Source organism: Cavia porcellus, unplaced genomic scaffold, assembly GCF_034190915.1.
Source record: "Cavia porcellus strain 051 isolate PalLab524CR breed Dunkin Hartley unplaced genomic scaffold, mCavPor4.1 scaffold_2, whole genome shotgun sequence".
Lineage (NCBI taxonomy): Eukaryota > Metazoa > Chordata > Mammalia > Rodentia > Caviidae > Cavia > Cavia porcellus.
The window spans coordinates 13,452,921-13,472,951 of NW_026947485.1; the positions used below are offsets into that span (position 1 = coordinate 13,452,921).

The 20,031-nt window shown below is 39.4% G+C and overlaps 1 protein-coding gene and 1 long non-coding RNA gene across 2 annotated transcripts in view; one reads left to right on the plus strand and one right to left on the minus strand.

Annotated features, from left to right (window-relative positions):
• The window catches only part of LOC106027714 (uncharacterized), a 126,547-nt gene extending 108,027 nt beyond the window's left edge, over positions 1 to 18,520 (plus strand). The window contains exons 6-8 of the long non-coding RNA XR_010044013.1: positions 7,085 to 17,757; positions 17,862 to 17,977; positions 18,062 to 18,520. This is a non-coding gene — a long non-coding RNA (uncharacterized LOC106027714). The remainder of the gene's footprint in view (positions 1 to 7,084; positions 17,758 to 17,861; positions 17,978 to 18,061) is intronic.
• Positions 1,550 to 7,088, minus strand: LOC134473654 (uncharacterized). Its single transcript, XM_063238691.1, has 3 exons — positions 5,940 to 7,088; positions 3,301 to 3,385; positions 1,550 to 2,696 (listed from the first exon to the last, which is right to left on the minus strand). The coding sequence occupies exon 1, from the start codon at positions 6,936 to 6,938 to the stop codon at positions 5,979 to 5,981; it is 960 nt and encodes a 319-aa protein (XP_063094761.1). The 5' UTR covers positions 6,939 to 7,088; the 3' UTR covers positions 1,550 to 2,696; positions 3,301 to 3,385; positions 5,940 to 5,978.
• Positions 18,521 to 20,031: the final 1,511 nt, after the last annotated feature.

The window sequence follows — 20,031 nt, forward strand, 5'->3', positions numbered from 1 at the left end:
AAATGAAGAGACAGAACACATTTTTCTTGTTGTTAGTGACTGACACTAGTGGTTTAGAACATAATTTGTTCCATGAAATGGAGAAAAGACATAGAAAGACATAAAAATAGAGTGCAAAAAGATGAAAGAAGGAGATAGCATAGGATGATCATGCACATGTTCAGAGAACAGAGATTTGAAGCTCAAGTGGCCCGTCTCTTGTGTTAGCTCTGTTATTGTTGGAACAAAAATGCCCAACACGGGCAGCTTAAAGGAGAGGTTCCATGTGACTCAAGGTTACTGTCCAGGGTTGGCTGGCAACATGGCAGAAACAGAAACATCAGGGTGGACAGGCTAGTGGAGCAGAGCTGCTCACTGCATGGTGGCCAGGAAGCTAAACACAGGGGCAGAGCACTGGTGAGAGACACATTCCCCAAAGATGTGTCTCAGGGACTCGTCTGCAAGAGGCCTCACCTCCTAAATGAACATTCAGGTGTGAACATCAGGTGTGATGGTTATAAATTATGAACAAAATCTATGATAAATATTTAGTTTTTTTGTTTTAAAATATTTTTTCTTAGTACATGTTTGCAGTATATAATGATTCCATGCCACCCAAGCTGGTCTGGAACTCATGGTGATCCTCCCACCTCAACTTCCCAAGTGATGGGATTCCAGGCATGTACCACCTGCCCCAGCCCCAAGATAGAGTGTCATTAAGTTTCCTAGGCTGGGGTTAAACTTTCTGGGAGATTTTTTTTTTTTTTTGGTACCAGGGATTGAACTCATGACCTCAGGCTTGCCAGGCAGGTGCTCATGCCGCTGAGCTAAATCCCCAGCCCCCTGGGGTTGAACTTTCCATCTCCCTGTCTCAGATTCCCAGAGTACAAGGATTGGAGATGTGTGCTACCATGCTTGGGTCTCTATTTTCTTTTATAAATATTTAAATTTAAATTATTATAGAAGCACCATTCATAATAGCTAAATCTTGCAAGTGGGCTACATGTGATGTCCATCAACAGAGGCATGGATAAGGAAAATGTGGTATTTACGCACAATGGACTACAACTCTGCCATAAAGAAAGATAAACTTGCATTATCTGGAGGTCATAATGTTAAGTGAAATAAATCAGAGGCACAGGTCTCCCATATGAGAAACAAAAATTATAAATAACAAATGGGAGGTGTATCAAGAGATGGAGGGAAGGAGGAGGAAGAGAAATGAAAGACGGAATTAAGATGTTTTATGTTCAACTCAACACAAGAAATGTAAGGATTAAATACTGCAAGCAAGGGCTAATAAAGATCTTTTTAGGTAAAAAACACATTGCCATTAATCTCCCTCAAAACACTTTCCCTTTCTTTGAACATATCTATCCCCATTGTTCATCAGACAGTAGTCTGATGCAGCTCTAGATGGCTTCCTTTGTGTGTTAGTTGTGCTTTTGTGACTGCCTCTGTGTGCTGAATTCATTTAAAATGTTTACCTTTTATGCTCATTTTGACTTTGGGGAAGAGCCAGGAGTCACATGGCTGCTGAAGAAGGTGGATAAGGACCCGTCATAACGCTTGGAGGAGCTTGCCTCTCAGTTGGGTGGCCCTGGGCAGTGGCGTTCCCTATAGTTTTGATCACACTTTGTAAGGAAGCCCACTACAGACTTGCTTTACAAAGGGGTGAGAATGATGGGGTGTACGTGGTTGAAGTGAGGGCAAATGTTTTGAGAGTGATGAATTACAATATGTCTCTTACTGTGATACTTTTTAAAAATTTAAATATTCGTATATATTGATCACACTTTGCACCCCTCCCATCCGATCACCCCTCCAGGAGTCCCTTAGTTCAGTCAAATTGACAGTTAAGATGAACCATCTATGCCTTTGGGATGAAGAAAGGCAGCCCCTGGGAAGAAGAAAAGTCTGCACAGTGATGCCTTCCTTGTGCCATAACTCTGAGCAGTTAGTGGGGAGGTGGATCAGGCAGCCACACAAAAGGAAGGGAGAAAGCAGGCAAGAACATGTGGCTGTCTCCAAATCCAGAGAGACAGGTGATGGGCAGGTGAGCAGCTTGAATGCTTCTTTCCTCAGTTAAGCACTGTATTCATTTGCAAGGATCTTTGTACTATGTTTTGTTTATCTGCAGTGCTGGGGATCAAACTCAGGGCCTTGCGCATGCTAGGCAAGGCTCTGACACTGAGCTATACCCTCACCCAGAGGGCACTTCAGAGGATCACATAATTGAATTAGCAGCACAACAATGAATGGGGCACTGGTTGACCAGAAGGCTTTTTGCCTGGACTTTTAGTCTCCCAATCCAGGCACAGCTGCTGTAGACATCTTCAGTCACAAGGACAAATAACCATTCAAGAGATATTATGAATTTAGATTTTACAAAGACAAAATTAAATATGATTAGGTATGAAGCTGAGCATATATGTATATAATATTTAGTTGTATTTAATTAATTTAGTTGTATTTAATTAATGTAGTAAGTATAAATATCCAACTTCATCTTTCTGTCTCAATCACATACTTCATTATGATTCACAGTGTGGTTTTGGTATTAATAGGATTAAGTTAGACAGGGAGGAAACGTTCTCTTCTGGACCTATTATGGTTCTTCTTTCTTGAAAATCTTTGTGCATGTGATGATCCTCTTCTGGGTTCCACATGATTTTTCTTCATAACGTGTGCTCCTTCCTTGAGTTAGAATTGATTAACTGTGGAAAATTCACAGCTGTTTTATATATAATTGATAAAAGTTTACTTGTATCAACATGAACTGCATCGGTTCTTGGTTGCTTTTTATCTGCTTGCAGTGAGGGTCCTTTTAACAACAGCAGCCAAAGTGAAAGTGGTTATCTGTCCTACACACTCAATATATGTGAGCAACTTAATCTTTATGAAAACTCCATGAGCCGGCCCTATCTCCATTTTACTGTTGGTAAAAAGCTTTGAGCATGGGCAGTCTGATTCCAGAAGCTGTGCTCTTTGCCAGCATTTCCTGCCCCTCAAAAGCTATTCTTCTTCTAGTGCAAACTGGCTTCATGGCTATCAGCATTATCTGGAGTGGTTTCTCTGTCCTCAGTGTAGCAATCAGAAGAATTACATGGGTTACCCTGTATTTTGATAGAAGACTTTTGATTGATTGAACATTCATGATAAAGTTAACTCTGGTAGGCAGAAGAGTACTTTTTAAAACTTTTCTAAATTATCCAAATCTCAGTGAATAAATTTTCATTCCTGCTGGTAATAGCTTTCCTGTTACTGAGACGCCATGCCTGACACCCACAGTTTAAAAGTGGAAAGGTTTCATATACTCACAGTTTCAGAAACTCTCAGTCCAGGGATGGCTCCAAAGTGGTCATGTGATGGTCAGAGAGGGCGGAGGAGCAAAGCTGACTGGTTCCTGGCAGCCGGGAAGCAGAGTAGAGGACAATGTCTGAGTGGAGGAGCTGAAGGACCAGGCATGATCCCAAGGCCACATCTGCATGGCGCGCCCAGGCACACTGAGAAATGTGTCCCACCAATCCCCAGGGTGCATCCCAAAGCCACTTCAGATGAAACTGCATCCTGACTTCCACACTGCTCATACGTGCTTTACAGTTGGATCGCCAATATTTTTTAGTTTACTTTATCTGTCATCCAGGGTAAACTAGATATGTGACATGGGATCCTGGGGCGGGGAAGGAGGGGTTGGAAAGAGCACATCTGAATGTTCTTCCTGAACAGCTAGGAAGTGTGATGGTGGCCATAACTAGGGGCAGACGTGGGAAGGGGAGGAGATTCATAAATGAGCAGATTTATGAGGAAAGCCAAGCTAAGCCTGGCCTCTGTTCCACGAAGAACAAACAAGTGATAGCTGGACAATGAGTTTGGAGCCTGATATTAGAAGCCACAGTGGATTTGAACGGTAACTTGGTTCAGATCAATTTGTGTGAGTGAGAGTCCGAGCAAAGTTTGGAGGGAAAAATGACCAAGATGTGGAATCTCAATAGTTCTCATTTTTTAAACCAGATGTAGCAGTCTCTGTTATTATGGTTATTGCTTTTTGACTTCTGAGACAATTTTAACTTATTTTTAGGGATGTTATCACTGCTTTATCTTTATTGTGACCAGATGTGTGTAGAGTCAACGTAATTGGAATTGTCTGGAAACATTAGCGTGTGTGTAACGCAGATACATCAGCGGAGGAAGACTGTGTTTGATTATAAACAAAAGCCAAAACACTTTGGGGAAATGACAAAAACGAGAAACAATAACAATCCCTATAAAAATAAATTGCTAATCTATGCATCTGCTAAATATAGCATTGTCTAGCTTATTAGGTTGCTTTAAATGTACATTTTGTATAAAAATCGCTATTTTGTAAGCAATTGTTATTTATTTTTAGTTTCCTTTAGCTCATCCTTCTTTTTCAGAGGTAGGTGTTTCAAAAAGGCATTAGAATATAAGAAGCTGAGAGAGAACTGAATTCGGTCCTTATAGTTTTACAAATAACAAAATGGAAGTGCAAAAAAATAAAAAGATCTTCTGTGATCATGCAACTGAGCAGTGTGAGAGCTGACACTGGATTTCTGTCTTCTGGTACCAAGTCGTGAGGTGTTTGTTCTCCTAAAATTCTCTTGGGTGGCCTCTGCTGTGAGTTACATCATGCATTATACACAAACAGTATGGCGCATTGTAAGTCGTAGGCAGGCTTTATGAAACAAAATAACGTACAAGCTAAATTGGATTTTTGTTGTATAGCACATTAGGGATATTGGAATTGGAGGCAAAGATAGAAAATTATGAGACTACTAAAAAATAAAAGAAATTGATAAAGTAGTAGACCAAGGTAGATTCTTCATCAGGGAGAGATATGATTATCATGTGTTCTAGAAAGATTATTCTATCATTATGCAGATCCAGTAATGGCAAAAAGCCACTTAGGAACCAAGGGAAGAAAAATGACACTAGATGCTTTTGGGATAATCTAGGCTTGATGACAGAATGTACCTCAAAGTGATGGTGGTAACCCTGGTCTCCTCTTGATTAGAGACTGAAAGAGGAGTAAAACGAAAAAATTATTCACTGTGGTTCCTAACAATGGATTAAAAACCCTATGGAAATGTATCTTCCAAGATCTCAGCCTTGGTGGTTCTGATTTTGTCCTGAGTGGATCCTTGCTCCATGGTGTGTTGGTGTTTATGAAATGATTAGATGTTTTGAGAGTCAGGAGGAAAAATAATACTTTCAAAAAGAGGGCTTACAGATCCCTAAAGTGTTCATAAAAATAATTGTATTCTTTTTCCTTAATTCATTAAATAAGTTAACAGATAAGTTTACTTCTAGTTAATGCTGGGATAGTGAAGGTCACACTCAGACTTTGTACTAGACCTACCCATTTAGAATTAATGAAACTATTATAAGCATAAGGATTATTTGCTTTTGAGTATATTTTCATTTTCCTCCTTCTTCCTTTTTAATTCTCTTCCCCAAATCTTTTGCTACTATCTGGTTTTTATTTCACTGTGCAGGTATCACTCTCTCCTGACTTTGACTCCTATTTGCAGATGGAGTTCTGTAGGAGGAGAGGTGGGAGAGAAGCTGGTGGTGCTTTACATTCTATCTGAATAGCAGAAGTCAAAGCAGTCACAACTGCTGCTTTTAGAGAAACTGGAATGGCAGGATGTGCTTAAAAGCCTAGAGTCCTGCCTTTGTCTCCTTCAGTCTCTTGCTCCATTTGGTTGTGAAAGTCCCACAATAAAATGTGGAGGAAACTTTAATCTTTTAAAGGTTAGTACTGCTCACTGTTGTGCATCCCAAAATTCTAGGTCTCTGTCCTCTGTCATGTACTTTCCAATGCTGAGGCCTCACAAATTCATGTCTCCATCTTGGACTTCTCTGAACTCTAGACTTGTATATTCTTGTCACTTGCATAGGAAGTATCTCACTTTTTACATGTTCATAACTGGACTTACCTGTTTTCTCACAGTGTCTGTTTGCTCCACTTTTCCACGTCAATCTTCCCTCACCTTAGATGCCTGCAACACCATCCTCACAGTTGGTTGGATGGTGTGGGGGAGGCAAAAAGACTGTAAAAACCCAGTAGAGGGGCTGGGGATTGAGCTCAGTGGCATAAGTACCTGCCTGGCAAGCGCATGGTTGGGAGTTTGATCCCCAGTACCATAAAAACAAAATAAAACAAAACAACAACAACAAAACAACCCTGTAGAGTCATTCTTGACTAGTTTCTTTCTCCAATCTTTCACATCTAATTTGTGAATCAGCAAATCCCAACTGCCATACTCGAAGAGTACAGGTACACCCAGGCTTCTAGCTATGATAAACTGGCTTGAAGCTAACCAGTCTTCCCACTGAGAACACTTAGAGAATGTGAATAGAATACAGAAAAACATCTGCAGAGAAGCAAGACTTGGCTCCAAGCATGTTTGCCCTTGAGGAGGTGCAGGCTCGGAGGTATTAAAGCTGAACACAAGTGGTGAGCAATGGTCTGGTTGTGCTGGGGAGATAAAAACTTGGGTGCACAGTTTGCAGGGAAACAGGTCCAGACTCCTAGTGAGGAGGCCCCGGAAGACTACCCATGAGCAATGAAGACAAACCAGAAACAGACCAGGCTGGACAAACTTTGCAAAGTTCAACCCAGTGAGCTTAAAACTTAACTGGGATAATGATTCTGCCCCTACTCCCAGTGCCTTGCAGAAACTTACGCAAAGCTCTTGGAAGGAATCTATCACCTTGCTGGTTTCCTCACAACTTATCTGTGCAGTGTCTTGACACATTACCAGACAGGACCACAGGAAAAGGAGATAACAGAAACATCCGCAAGGAACTGAGATATGAGAATTTAAAATGAGGCTGAAATTATACTCAAGAAAAATAGATGAGAATGTAGGGTATTGTACTGGAGAGCTGAAATCCATGAAAAGAATAAATGGAAATTTGAGAAACAAAAACATAATCTTTTCTGATTGTGATGAATTTTAAATGCCTTTGTTCTTGATAAATTCAGTTTTCAATTTTATTTGGCACCTTGAAGAATATACATTTGGTTTTGTTAGTTCTTTCTGGAGAAAAAGACACGTTACATATTTGTTTCCAATAGGTAGCTCTGGGTGACCCGAGAAATTGCCCTGGGATTCAGCCTTTAGAGCTGGGAAACACTTCAGCAGGTAAGAGCTGGAACCAGGAGGTACCTAGATCGGCTAAAAAACAGTGACAACCATAAAAGCAACAACAGCAACACCGCGACCACTGCCACCACCACATGAAGACAGAGACGGGGAAGAGGAAGAGAGGGAAAGTCTAAAAGGATGAGAAAGCAGCTCCCCAAATCTGAGTATTTCCAATCAGACTTACAAGTTCCAAAACTGACCACCAGCCAAACGACTAACAAGGCAGGAAAACGGGTTTTATAGGAGCATTTGCTAACTAACCTGGCATGAAGTTTCACTTGAGTAACCTGAAGAAGTTCTAAAGGTCTGCGGAGTGACATTTTAACTACACTTTACTAGAAAAATGTGTTGTCAACTTAAAATATTTTGTGGGTAAATTTCATGTTACATAATTTTATAAATATATGATATAATTAAAATAAACAGCATTATTAGAGGAACTTACCCCATCTCTAGTACAAAAGTTGACATTTATACTTTGTAAAATTTTTTTAACCTTTTCAACACAATCAACATGGGAAGTATGTACAGATGAGTGGCTAATTTATACTCCTCAAAAGCAGGGTTTTGAGATACAGTAAAGGAAAATACTGCTTTTAAAGATTTAAGGGGCTGGGGATTTAGCTCAGCAGCATAAGCACCTGCCTTGCAAGCAGGTGGTCGTGAGTTCGATCCCCGGTACCGAAAAAAAGGAAAAAGACAAAAAAAAAAAAAAAAAAAAAAAAGATTTAGTGTAAAGGTACGGTTATATGGTTGTCTTTCCTGGGATCAAGTAATTTAAGGGTAAGGATGTTGGAAGGGACTGACCTGTAGATGACTCAGAGTGATGTGGGCAGAGGAGATATTCACAGTTCTGTGATTTTACAGTGGGGGTTGGGTTCTGTGGAAAACCAATCAGAACATCTGTGAAAGGTGCACACTTCTCTCGCCTGCAGTGTGTCCAGGCTTCTGTATCAGTCGTTCACATCTGTGTCTTGCCTAAGATTGAATGCTTTTAATTTCTTGAGCATATCGACCACAAATACTCTGAGAACTTGATGACACGCTCGTCAATGGCCTATAGTCTCAAATTGAAAACTGTGCTGGTCTGGTATGCTGTGTAAGAAATTTCCATCTCTCTAGTATTATCAAAACCCTGACATGCTTTGGAAAATTGTTAAAATTAACTATGACATTTGCTTTCGTATACACATTGCCTTATAATTTACAATGTACTTGCCGTGCTGAAAGATTGATTTCAGATAGGTCTGGCTTGTCTGACTCGTGAAAAAAATTGTCATTCTGTTTTATGGAATAAAGCAAGATTCCACCAGACACATTCAGTTAAAATGAAGTAAAAACTGCAGAGTTTGAGAATGGTAATGCCTTGTGTTATCTGGATTTATTGATCAAAATAAAATCAGTGTTCCATTTCAAATCTGCCTGCAGCTGCATATACTTTTCAACAGTCTCAATTTTTTGAAAGCGTTACACTATACCCCCCATCTCTTTTGAGCATAAAAAAAAAAAAAAAACTTGTAGAATTTCATACTAACAGGGAGATTATTAAGTTGGTTTCTATAAAGAAAGAGAGCCAATAAATGAAAAATTAATGAAGAGGGGAACTAGAGGGGTAAGCCTTAGCACCTTAAATTACAAAGAAGTTTCCATTTAACTCAACAGGTTAGATTTGAATAAAGACTAATCTTACAATAAAAATTATAGCCTGAGAGACTATGGAATGTTTGCTTTCATATAGGCTCTTAAAACCTTCCCCTTTGTGAAAAATTATGTAACTATTGGTTTTAAACTCAATTAAATAAGAATAATCAAGGGAAGAAAAATCAATGGCACCTATTCAAGTTACTGATTGCTGCAAACTATGTTAAAGTGCAGTGACTAAAACAAAAAATATTATTTTGTCTCAAAATTGTATGGGTCAGGGATCAGGTTTGGTTGGATGATTCTTCTGATTCTCCTGATGTTGACTGAAATGATTTAGGGGTGCTCAGCTGGCAAATGGCCTTGTCTGGGGTTTCCCACAGAATTTTACTTGCATTTCTGCAGTCCTGGTACACGCAGTTGGCAGTCTGGGTGCACGGGGTTTCCACTTTTATTAAGAATAATTACAAAGAATTTTCAGTAGTCTTTAGCCCAGCAAAAATGATGTCAGTGTGAGTCCTTCAAGAAGCCACGTTGCAATTTGTTGTGTAAGAGTTTTAGCAAGTGGAGGCACCCGTGGAGGATAAAGAGCCAGGGAGCAGGAGTAGCTGGAGGGCTCTCCCACACTGTGTGGGTCTGACACCCATCAAAGAGAGAAAGGGAGACTGGGCAGGAAACAATTCAAATTTCCACGGGATCTTGGCAGTCACAGCCCTGAGCAGTAGAGGAGTCCTGTGGCAGGAGGAACTGGGATCAATGTCACACTCTGCCATGCTAAGTCACTGAAGGAGGTGATACCATGGCTTTGCAAAAGGCCACAGCAAGAGCCCTCAATCGCCCGTCCTCACACCCTGTGTTCCGCTGAACAGCAATGGAAGTGAGCTGACTCCAAAGCAGGCAAATTACCCAGGTAAGCACAAGACAGGGGTAGGCAAGAAGACGAGCAATTAGACACATGAATAAGAGAACAGCAAGCTGGGGCTGGGGATTTAGGCATAAGCCCCTGCCTTGCAAGCAGCAGTCGTGAGTGAGTTCGATCCCTGGTACCAATAAAAAAGAGAAAGACAAAAACAAACAAACAAAAAAAGAAAACAGCAAGCTTTGGGGCGTACTGTAGAGTGAAGGGAGATCCATTGTGCTGACTGAAGGGCTTTGAGGTCCTGAGGAATTAAATTCATTTCTTCTTTGACCAAAGAGAGAAGAGCTGGGGCCTGGCTATGACTGGACTGCTTGCTGTTGTCTTTCTGAAGTTCATCGGCCTGGGCCAAGGTCTGGTGTGGGCTGAGAGCTCTATGAGGTTGTTTGGGAAACAGTATGACCAGTCCTTATGGAAATATAAGGAAAATAATACCAAATGCAAATGATAATGCCACGCTATGAGCCATTATTGCAAAATCTCTAGGGCCAGAACAATTCTATTTGACTTATGAATTATTTATGCCCCAAAGAAAAGTGAAAATAAAGTTTTTGGGCCCAGAATGTTAATATTCTGCTTTGGTTCTTCAGCTAGACCTGTCCAAATGACTTCCAGGCCTGGGGTTCCTTTTATTTTCTGCCTTCAAGGGAAGCATGTCAGCAGGGACTGAAGTAGATTGTCCTTTGTTGTCCTCAGTAGGAACAGACCCCTGGTGTCCAAGGTCACAAAGGGAGACAAACAAGAATTTGTCCTGCAATGAAAAGTGATTTCTATTGAATTTGGAGAGAGGTAGTCGTTAGGCCATCAATCAGGCTCACCTGGGCAGCTGATTACAAAGGCGAACCCCACGGCTCCAGCCGGGGCAAGTTGGTGCAGGGAGTCTGGGATAGAACCTGAGGCCCCTTCTATTTTAAGAAGCTTCACTAGTAAATATATTGCACACTAAATTTTGAAACTCATTGCTTTCAAAATTAGGTAAGAGAAAGGAAGTGGTATAAGAATCATGCTCAATATCTGATTAATCCATAAGGTATTATTATAAATTAACTATGGTTACATGTACTTTATTTTTAAGTGAATCTGACAAGGATATCAATGCAGTGAGGTCTTTCCTGGGAATTGGTGACACCTCCAAAAAATATAACATCTTTTCTTTAGGTAGCTCACAGTTTGGTAGAAAAAATAGGAAATTACACACAAGAGGCCCAGTGCACTATGTTTTTCTATTTACAAGATAGGAAAATATCTATAGACCTATAGATGGAGGTGGTATTTCCTGGGGTCGTAAAGGACGGTTTACAGAGGAGGTCACCTCGAAATTCGAAAGATACCTTCGTAGGCATTAAATAGATTGGGGCAAGAAAATTAATCTAGAAAGAAGTGTTGATTTATGCATGGACAGGAATATTCGAGTACTTGAAAATCATTCAGTTTTGGTGAAATATAAGATATAAGAGATGAATCTGGAGATGTGGGTAGAAAACATTATGAAAGGTCTTGTGTTTCATGCTAAGTATCTTAGATTTTTATCCGTTAATTCAGTTGTTTTTGAAGTTGTCCTGGGTCAAGGACATCTTTAAAATAATCTGTCAGAAATTTCACATACATGCCCAACCAACTTTGCATCTATTTTAAGGAAATCACAATTGTAAGAGCCCTACTTTTGGACCTCACACAGCATGGCCGGGTTTTGTGTTTCAGATTAATTGCTCTCCTTAGCATCAGTTTAACATTTCCACTGGCTGAGGAAAAGTCAGACTAGAAGCAGGGAAATGCTTCAAATTTTAGAGGCAGTGGCAGAAGGAATGAAAGCATCAAACATGATATCAGAATTTGACATTGCTTATGTAGCGAAAATAAGAAATTGAGCACTTTTGGGTTTCTGACAGTTTTGACTGTATGTGTCATAAAATGGAACAGGACACCGGGGAAGAGTTCTTGGAAGAAGGAGTAGATGGTTTTGCACATCTGAGTTCAGTATGAGAGTGGGTGTTTTGGAAACAGTTTTCACACTGGATCAGAGAAGGGATCAGTACGTCATTGCCCAGCAGATCTTTACCATGCCCATCCTTTCGGGCTGGTAGAGCGCTGCCCTGGGGCCTTGACTCTCCCCTGCAGCTGTGGGCTCTGAGAAGGCGAAACTGAATAATCTGCTCCAGCTGTGGGGATTCTGTTCCCCTCAAAGTGAGCTGATCAGGAAGTGGCTGTTGATTCACTTCTAGTCAGTGGTGATAAAGGGCTATCGAGGCTCTGCCCGGAGAAATTCTTAATGCATATAAACAGAACCAAGGAGGTGAAAGTTCCCTTTTCTGCCTTGGGCTATTGGTGTGCGAGGATGTGAAGCCTAGGGCAGGTGCAAGCATCCTGAATCCAGGCAGTGAGCTCACCAGCATGCCGAGGATGGCTCACTGGAAAAATGGAAATAATCTTGGTCTTTGGATATTTGATTAGCTAACTTGCTAAGCTCCTTTCTCCAACTCTTTTAGAAATAGGATATAATAAAACTTTTTTATATACAATTAAGTTTATTGGTTCATTTTAGATATACGTAACGATCATGTGGATCATAGGAAGTTTGTACCTGTACACGACATATTTTGATTTCTCCATTTGTCTCAATACCCTCTCCTCCCCGCAACCCATCTTCTTCCCTTCCCTATTTACAAAGCTTTGTTTCCATTTTATCCTTCTCAGAGTCCACAGAGCCTTTCTTTTCTTTCTCATTTCCCGTATCCTTTTCTTCTTTCCTTTTGAACAATTTTTTCTCATTTCGCAGTATCCATTGTACATTTTTGTCCTTATTTACTCTTTTAGTTTCTGACAGCAGGGAGATAGTATGATGTTACACATGTGATTCTGATTTATTTCAGTTTAGAGTATGGTCTCAAATTGCATTCATTTTCCTAGAAATGACTTGAATTTATCCTTCTTTATGGCCAAATAGTGCTTCAATGTATTAAAAACCCCACATCTTCTTTATCCATTTCTCAGCTGATGAACATTTAGGTTGTTTCCAAGATTTAGCTATAAAACTGTACTGCTATAAACATGGGTATGCATGTATCACTGTGCTGTGATGTTTTTAAGTCTTGTAGGAAGATACTTAGAAGGGGAATAGCTGGGTCAAATGGGACTTCTAATCCTAGTTTTTTGAGTAATCTCCACAGTGATTTCCACAGAGGTTGCACCAGTCTACACTCTCAGCAACAGTGGAGAAGAGTCCCTTCTTCTGCACAGCCCATCCAGCATTTGTTGCTGGTTGCTTTCTTGATGATAGCTCTGCTTTCTGAGGTGACATGGAAGCTCAGCATTGTTTCAATTTGCATCTCTCCAAAAACCAATGACAAACATTTTTTCATGTATTCATTTGCCATTTGTACTTACATATCTGAGAAGTGTGCATTCATCTCAGATACTCATTTTTGGGTTGGGCCTTTAAATTTGGAGGAGGTGTCTGAGTTTTTTCAGTTCTTGTTATGTTCTAGATATAAGTCCTTTGTCTGAAGACAGCTGAACAAATTTTCCCCCACTCTGTGGGTTGTCATTCTGTTGGTGGCTTCTTTCATTGTTCTAAAGCTTTTTAATAGGGTGAGATCTCGGTTATGAATTCTTTATATTATTTCCTATGTGATTGGGGTTTTCTTCATGAAATCTTTGCCTACCCCTCTGTCTTCAAGAGTTCGGCATATTTTCTCTTCTAGCAGACTTAATGTTTCTGTTTTCATATTTAGGTCTTTGATTCATTTTGATTTTAGTTTAGAGCATGCTGACAGAGAAGGGTCTAGATCAGTTTTCGGCCTGTGGAAAGCCATACCTCACAGGACTAAAGAAAGTATTCCTAAAATCCATTTGGAACCATAAAAGACTAGAATAGAAAGCACAGTTCTTGGCAACAAAGGCAAGGCAGGGGGCATTATAATTTCTGACTTGAGATTATACTACAAAGCTACTGTGATAAAAACAACATGGTACTGGTAAAAAAGCAGACCTGCGGATCAATAGAACAGATCAGAAGATGCAGAAAGAACTCTAAACACTCAGTCACCTTATCTTTGACAAAAGAGCCAAACACATTTACTGCAAGAAAGATAAAATTCTTATTTCTAAGTAATTCTTTGTTGGCTTTTCTGCTACGTATAATCAATTCATATGAAATTTTGGATTTGGGCTCACTTGCTGTGTCCATCTAGCTACCTACTGTGTCCATTTAAAAATCACCTTAACCAGTTTTAAGTGTATAGTTGAATGATGTTAACTATGCACACATTGCTGTGAGACAGACCCTCAGGACATTTTATCTTGCAAATCTGAATCTTTATACCTGTTAAACAAAAACTCTTTTTTCCCTCTCTCCATAATTTCTGGCAACCACCAAAGCTTTTATTAATGAATAAGCAGTAATTTAAATCATGAGAGAGGATAATAGCCCTGCCCAGAGAAAACGTAATATTAGGAGTACATATTTTAGGAGTAAGCAGAAGGAGCTAGAGAAAGATTGGAAATAGAGAACTGGTAAAATAAAATAAAAGATCCTAACACTGACTTGGGAGTAGGTTTGGGCAAGAAGTGACCGCCATGCTGAGCGCGTTGCAGAAATGAAAGTCTGTTCTAATGAGGCCAAAGCAACTCAAGAGTATTTTGATGCTCGCGCGGTAAGAGGCTGACCAGTTTCAGTGGAGAAAGGAAGGTTACAGGCTGGAGCTGCAGAGCGAGTATGGCAGGGCTCACAGCCGAAGACAGAGCCACACAGTGATTCCCGTTTCTCTAAACCAAGATGGAGTCCAGCCGCACCCCTCTAGCACCCCACTAGTATTTCCCACGTTTTGCTCTGTGCAGTGGAGAGAGCACTTCCCAGTGTTTGAACAGACAGAATCCTGAGCTTCAGAGCCATTTGTTTTCCTCCAGCTGCCTAAATGAGCACGCGGGCTCCAGGGCAGCTTAGTGCCAGCTCGTGCTCAGCTTTGTGAGCTCTGTAATTGTACTTTGTTTTACACGTATAAGCAGGCCTAGGAAGAAGTATTATTTCTTTAAAGCAGTTTCATTTGCCATGCAGAGAGCTCTCATTTCAGTACTGTACTATCTTTAGGAATGTGGGCCATGGGAGGCACACTTGGTCCTTTCTTACCCTGTTAGTGTTTGCACAACAGTCTCAAGGGCTTTCGGCTCAAAGCGGCTTACTTATTTATTTTCCTATGTCATTTTAGGTGGAAATACATTAGTGTTTTGCAGCAACAAAGTTCACGTTTCCCTTCAATTTTTCCTGTGTATCTATGAAAACGTATACTTGACCAAAAGGTTGCAATCTGTTTAATTATAACCCAACTTGCTGAGATGCCAGGTTTGTGGACTAATGCTGGTCATCCCTGAACCTCTAGAAAGTTAGGGATTTATAGTAGATTCCTGGATATCCTCAGGGCTAACTTCACACATAAGCAGGTTGTGAAATTCCTAGGTTAGGTCAGAGAAATTATTATCGTCTGAGGAGCCAAGTGGTAAGGATGATCTTATATACTACAGAATACACATATTTGGATCATGAAAATGTACCCGTTCCTAGAAATTATGTCAAAAGGAAACTTAAATGATTGCGAACATCTCCTTTAGCCATCTCATTCATAATGAATAAGTCAAGTATTTACCATATATAAGACTGATGCAGTGTCTGTTTAATGGGGTTCTGTGTAAAAAAAAATTTAGATGTTTTGTGAAGTCAAAATCTCATTTTTTTGAAAATAAAATATGCACATAGGTATTTTATGTAAGTATAGGAAGGATATGTATGTTTTAGTGGCTTTTCTCTGCTGGTAATGATCTTCCTTCTATTCTAAATCATTGCTTCTCAGATCACGTGGATTGGAGCGATTTTTCTGATTACTGATTAACATGCACAACATAAATCCAGAGACTCAGTATATAAAGATATCAGAATACATTGCATCAGTAAAAGTTACAATGTGGGCATAACCATCTTTGAAACAGTGTACGAAAATTGTTTTGAATATGGAGATTGGTTCACGGGCTGATGTTTTCAGTGAATAAAAGAAGTCTTGAAGTAACTTGAGGCAGTAAATATCAATTAAATCCCACAAGGATAGACATATGTTTAGATGACAAAGGAAAGGTTTTGGAGAACAAACCATCCCAGGCTTCTGAATATTTAAATAAGGACATGTCACTATTCACCAAAAGAGTGTTAAATGAAGACAGTGACTGTGAATAAAGCTTCTTTGTATTCATGTTACTGTTTTGCAGTCACAGTATCGTCTGAGCTGTCTGTTTATTCATTCCCCAAATGTCTGAAATGGAAAATTGCTTATTGGCACAGAGTCCCTGTGGGTACTTACAGAACTGAGGATTTAATTACCTGCCTGCTTACTTTATTATGTAGTGGTCAGCCTGTGAAGCCAGCTCTAACTGATAATCACCGAGGAGGAGAACCTGCTGGGTTTTACCCTGATGATTTTAATTATCATTGGTTGCTCAGGAAATGCTAAGTCTCTTTAATGCTGTTGTTAACTAGAACTTTTGATCGTGTCAAAGGCAGGGAACGTAATAATACAGTGCCAGAAATGGCCCGATAGGAGGGAGGGGCTGCACTTACAGAACGGAGAAGGATAATTGGACTTACTCTTTTGTTATTCTTCGCTCAAAATCCCAAGATAACCAATTTAGTCTAGAATGGCTGTCTCTGGGTAGCAGGAAATATTCTCTCCATTTCTAATGATATAAAGTATTTTTAAAAAATGAAACCAAACCAAACCAAAATAAAAAATGCCCATGAAGAGTTTCCGCTCAGTAGACCTGCAGGTTGATTTCTACCCATGGGCCACTAATTTCCAACCTGTTTCAGACCTTTCTCACTATATACGAGGAAGTAATTTATTTCTTTTCTAAATTCATATAAGAATTATTTTCTATGCGGTCCATTTGGCAATTAACCATAAACAGCCTCATGCCATCTTTCCTGTTGTGTCTTGAGCTGCTGTCTAATTTTTATGCCTCTGAAATTTACACTTGTTTTGAACCTCGAATGGCTAACTCATTTTAGATACTGTGTCCCTTATTTCTTTGTATTTTCCCCAGTTCCAAATACAATGAAACTGTAATGCATTTATGTTGATTTTGCTTTATTTTATAACGATGCAGATATAATATTAGTTTATTTTTTCTACAAGAGAGCTGAAATGATACAAAATGAGCTATAATCAATTCATATTCATAAAATGATGTTTATTTCTCCCTGAAAATTACCCCAGAGTATTTTTCAAGGCACAAATACTTGTAAGAAAACTTAGTAACTGACTCATGAACAGGTCATCTGTAGCTCTTTTTCTTCATCAAAGCTTGAGTAGACAAAGAAGGAGAAAGAGAAGTTCTATATTAGAAATTTTATATACTCTTTAATCGTAACAGGTCTCTAGGTAGGAATTATTATCCCTAGTTTAGATATGGGAATCTGGGGCTTAAGAAGTAACGTACAAGGTCCCAGAGTTCTGTTGGAGACTGGATTTTAATTTATTTTTATTTAAAGAAAAAAAAAAAACAGAAAAAGGGTAGAAATAATACATAATTTCAAAAAAAAATAAACTAAGAAATCACTGGTTGATAATTACATATTGTCTTAGAAATAGTTGTTCAAGTTATAAAAGTGAAGCATACAAAGTGGACATTCAAACAGAGACTGCAAACAGTTCTGTTCAACTATCCAACAGAATCTTAGTAATATGGTCATCAATCCTACACATTTAATTTTGTTTTGACTTGTAAATCTGTTAGTTACGCAACTTCTACCTCACCTGCTCCCTTGAAAACAGATACTTACTAAATGCTCAAGTTGAAGGAGCGGTGGGGAGAGGTCAACAGATCCTGAAGGGGTGAAGCAGCTTTCGTTGGTCCCTAGCAGTTCCTCCTGCCTCTGTGCCCCACTCTGATTGCTCAGTTTCCCCACTCTCCTTTTGGCTGTGAGAGTCTACTTGGCTGCTTTGGAAGGCATCTTTCCTTTCCCAGCTCCAGGAGCAACGCCCCAGTTCAGTCTTGCTCCGTGCTGTATGTTCATTAAGGACTTAGTTTAGTCCATGACTGTTTGTAAATAACCAGTCTTTATTTGTACACTTTGTTTGACCATTGATGGCTTCACGGTATTCTTCCAGATAACATTCAGAGAGCGACATTTAGAAGATGCCTCTCCTTAGGAATTTTGAATGCGATGGGAGGCATAATGGTGGGTAGAGATTCTTCACTGGGCATTGTTCATTTACTTCTCAAGGTAAGTTCTGCCATAGGTTTACCTAAAAGATAACATACTTTGTTTTTTATTAGATGCTCACTCAATGTTTTTATTCCTTAACAGATGAGGACCATGTGAGACAAACAGACGAACAAAAGGATTTGGAATCAGACAGAATAGGTTAAGATTTGAAGGGGTCTAAATGACTATATTATAACTTGTCACATGATATCTGAAAACTTGCTCTTTTTAACTGATAGGCTGTGATTTTTCAATGTCAAGTTGAAAAATTCATTTAAATAAGCAGCTTATTTACCAGTGTCAAGGAGAACTGTACTGAGTGCATTGCGGAGATGTTCTGCTCACCTCATTCTAAGGGAACTGTCCTAAGTGGATGGAAAAGATTTCCTAAAGCAATGTTACAATGACTTAAAGAGATACCATGGGCTCAGGTAACTTCAGCGTCCTGGGTCCTCACGTATAGAAAATGGAACTCGAGCTTTGTCACTCCTGAATGGCTAACTGAGCACTTGTTGTAAGCCAAGAAAGACATTCGAAATAAAGCAACTGTTCAAATTTTAATCAAAGAATTTCTTTCCTCTCCTTCCACATACACCTGATGAAAGCCTTCTCTTCACATTCTTTTCTTGGGCCTTCAAACCCCTTTAATTTAATGGTGCCAATTTATGAGTCACTGTTCAAACTTTTCCATTTATCTTTTAATAGCAGTGCTTTTTGAAAACGTGATTTTACATCTGAATCAGAGGTTTTTGTTTAAATTGTTGATTTTCAGATTCAATAAATCAGATTTTCTTCTCTTTTTTTGACATGCTACTTTGCATTAGTGAGACGCTGTCTCAGCAAGTCTTCCATAATCAAAGCAAGCTCACATCCTGCAAAAATGTATTGCTTTTTAGTTACTTCTGTTGCTAGCAAGTGTCAAATGTATCAGAAGACAGAATATTTCATGTTCATCCTAGAGAAAGACATAGAACAACAAGAACAAAAAATCCTGGATCACAATAGCCAAAGTGAAGCCACAGTTTCCTATGCTTTGTTCGATACAGGCAAACTAAACTATACTTATCACATTAGATAAACTGTCATCAGTAAATATTTTTTTTAAATGATTAAGATGGTAAATTATTTTTTAATTTTATTAACACATGTTTGCAACACATAATGATTGCATTCATTTTAGGGAACTGGTACATAGACATAACACATCTCAATTCTTTCTCCTTTCCTACACTCCTTTTTATTTTGCAAGTCTTAGTTCATCTATACAGATAAACAATCAGTTCATGGAGCAAAAATCTTATTAAACACATAAGACAATTATATTAAACCAAGGTAAAGTTTTAGATACATTGTCTACGCTGAGTAACAATAACGTTATTTCTCTTTCTCTTTCTCCCCATGAATGTTTCTCCATCTCCTAACACTTCCCAGAAAACAGCTGAGATTCTTTCAACACGAAGTGTGAGAATGTGTGGAGTTTCCAACCATCAGATAGCCATTTTGTAATCACTTAACATCCCCACCTAACAGCTGTTTTAAGTCCTAAAACAGTGTCTGTTCACCTTTATGGGCTCCTTTTTCCCTCGTTTTTCATTTCTGGGGGAGGCAGTCCTTTTAGGAGAGACAGTGTAGTGTCTGAGCTAACTCTGAGTAAATGCCCACCAAGGATACGAGGGTACATCTGCTCGCATCCTCTTAAATTGGAGAATGCTGGGCCCGTGAGTTAGGAAGCCAATGGGCTCTGCATCTGAGCAGCTGTGCCTGTTCATGTCCTTCATCCTGATGGTTTTCCCTGTGCGAGATAAGGCGGCTTGAACAGCGGGCTTCTCCTGTCTCTTCCAGCCGTTCCCTTAGAAACGGAGTGGAGGCAGCTTCTCAGGAGTTTACCTTGTTAAATACTTACTGATCTGGTGGACTCTCTCTCATTTTCGCCCTGCAACAACTTACATATTTCTCCTATGAGAAGACACAGAAACAAAACATAAAATGAATCATTTGCATTTCAACTACTTAGTACTAAAATGACTTATTTTGGTGAATTGGCATTTTATCTTGGAATCTAGTGTGTCATA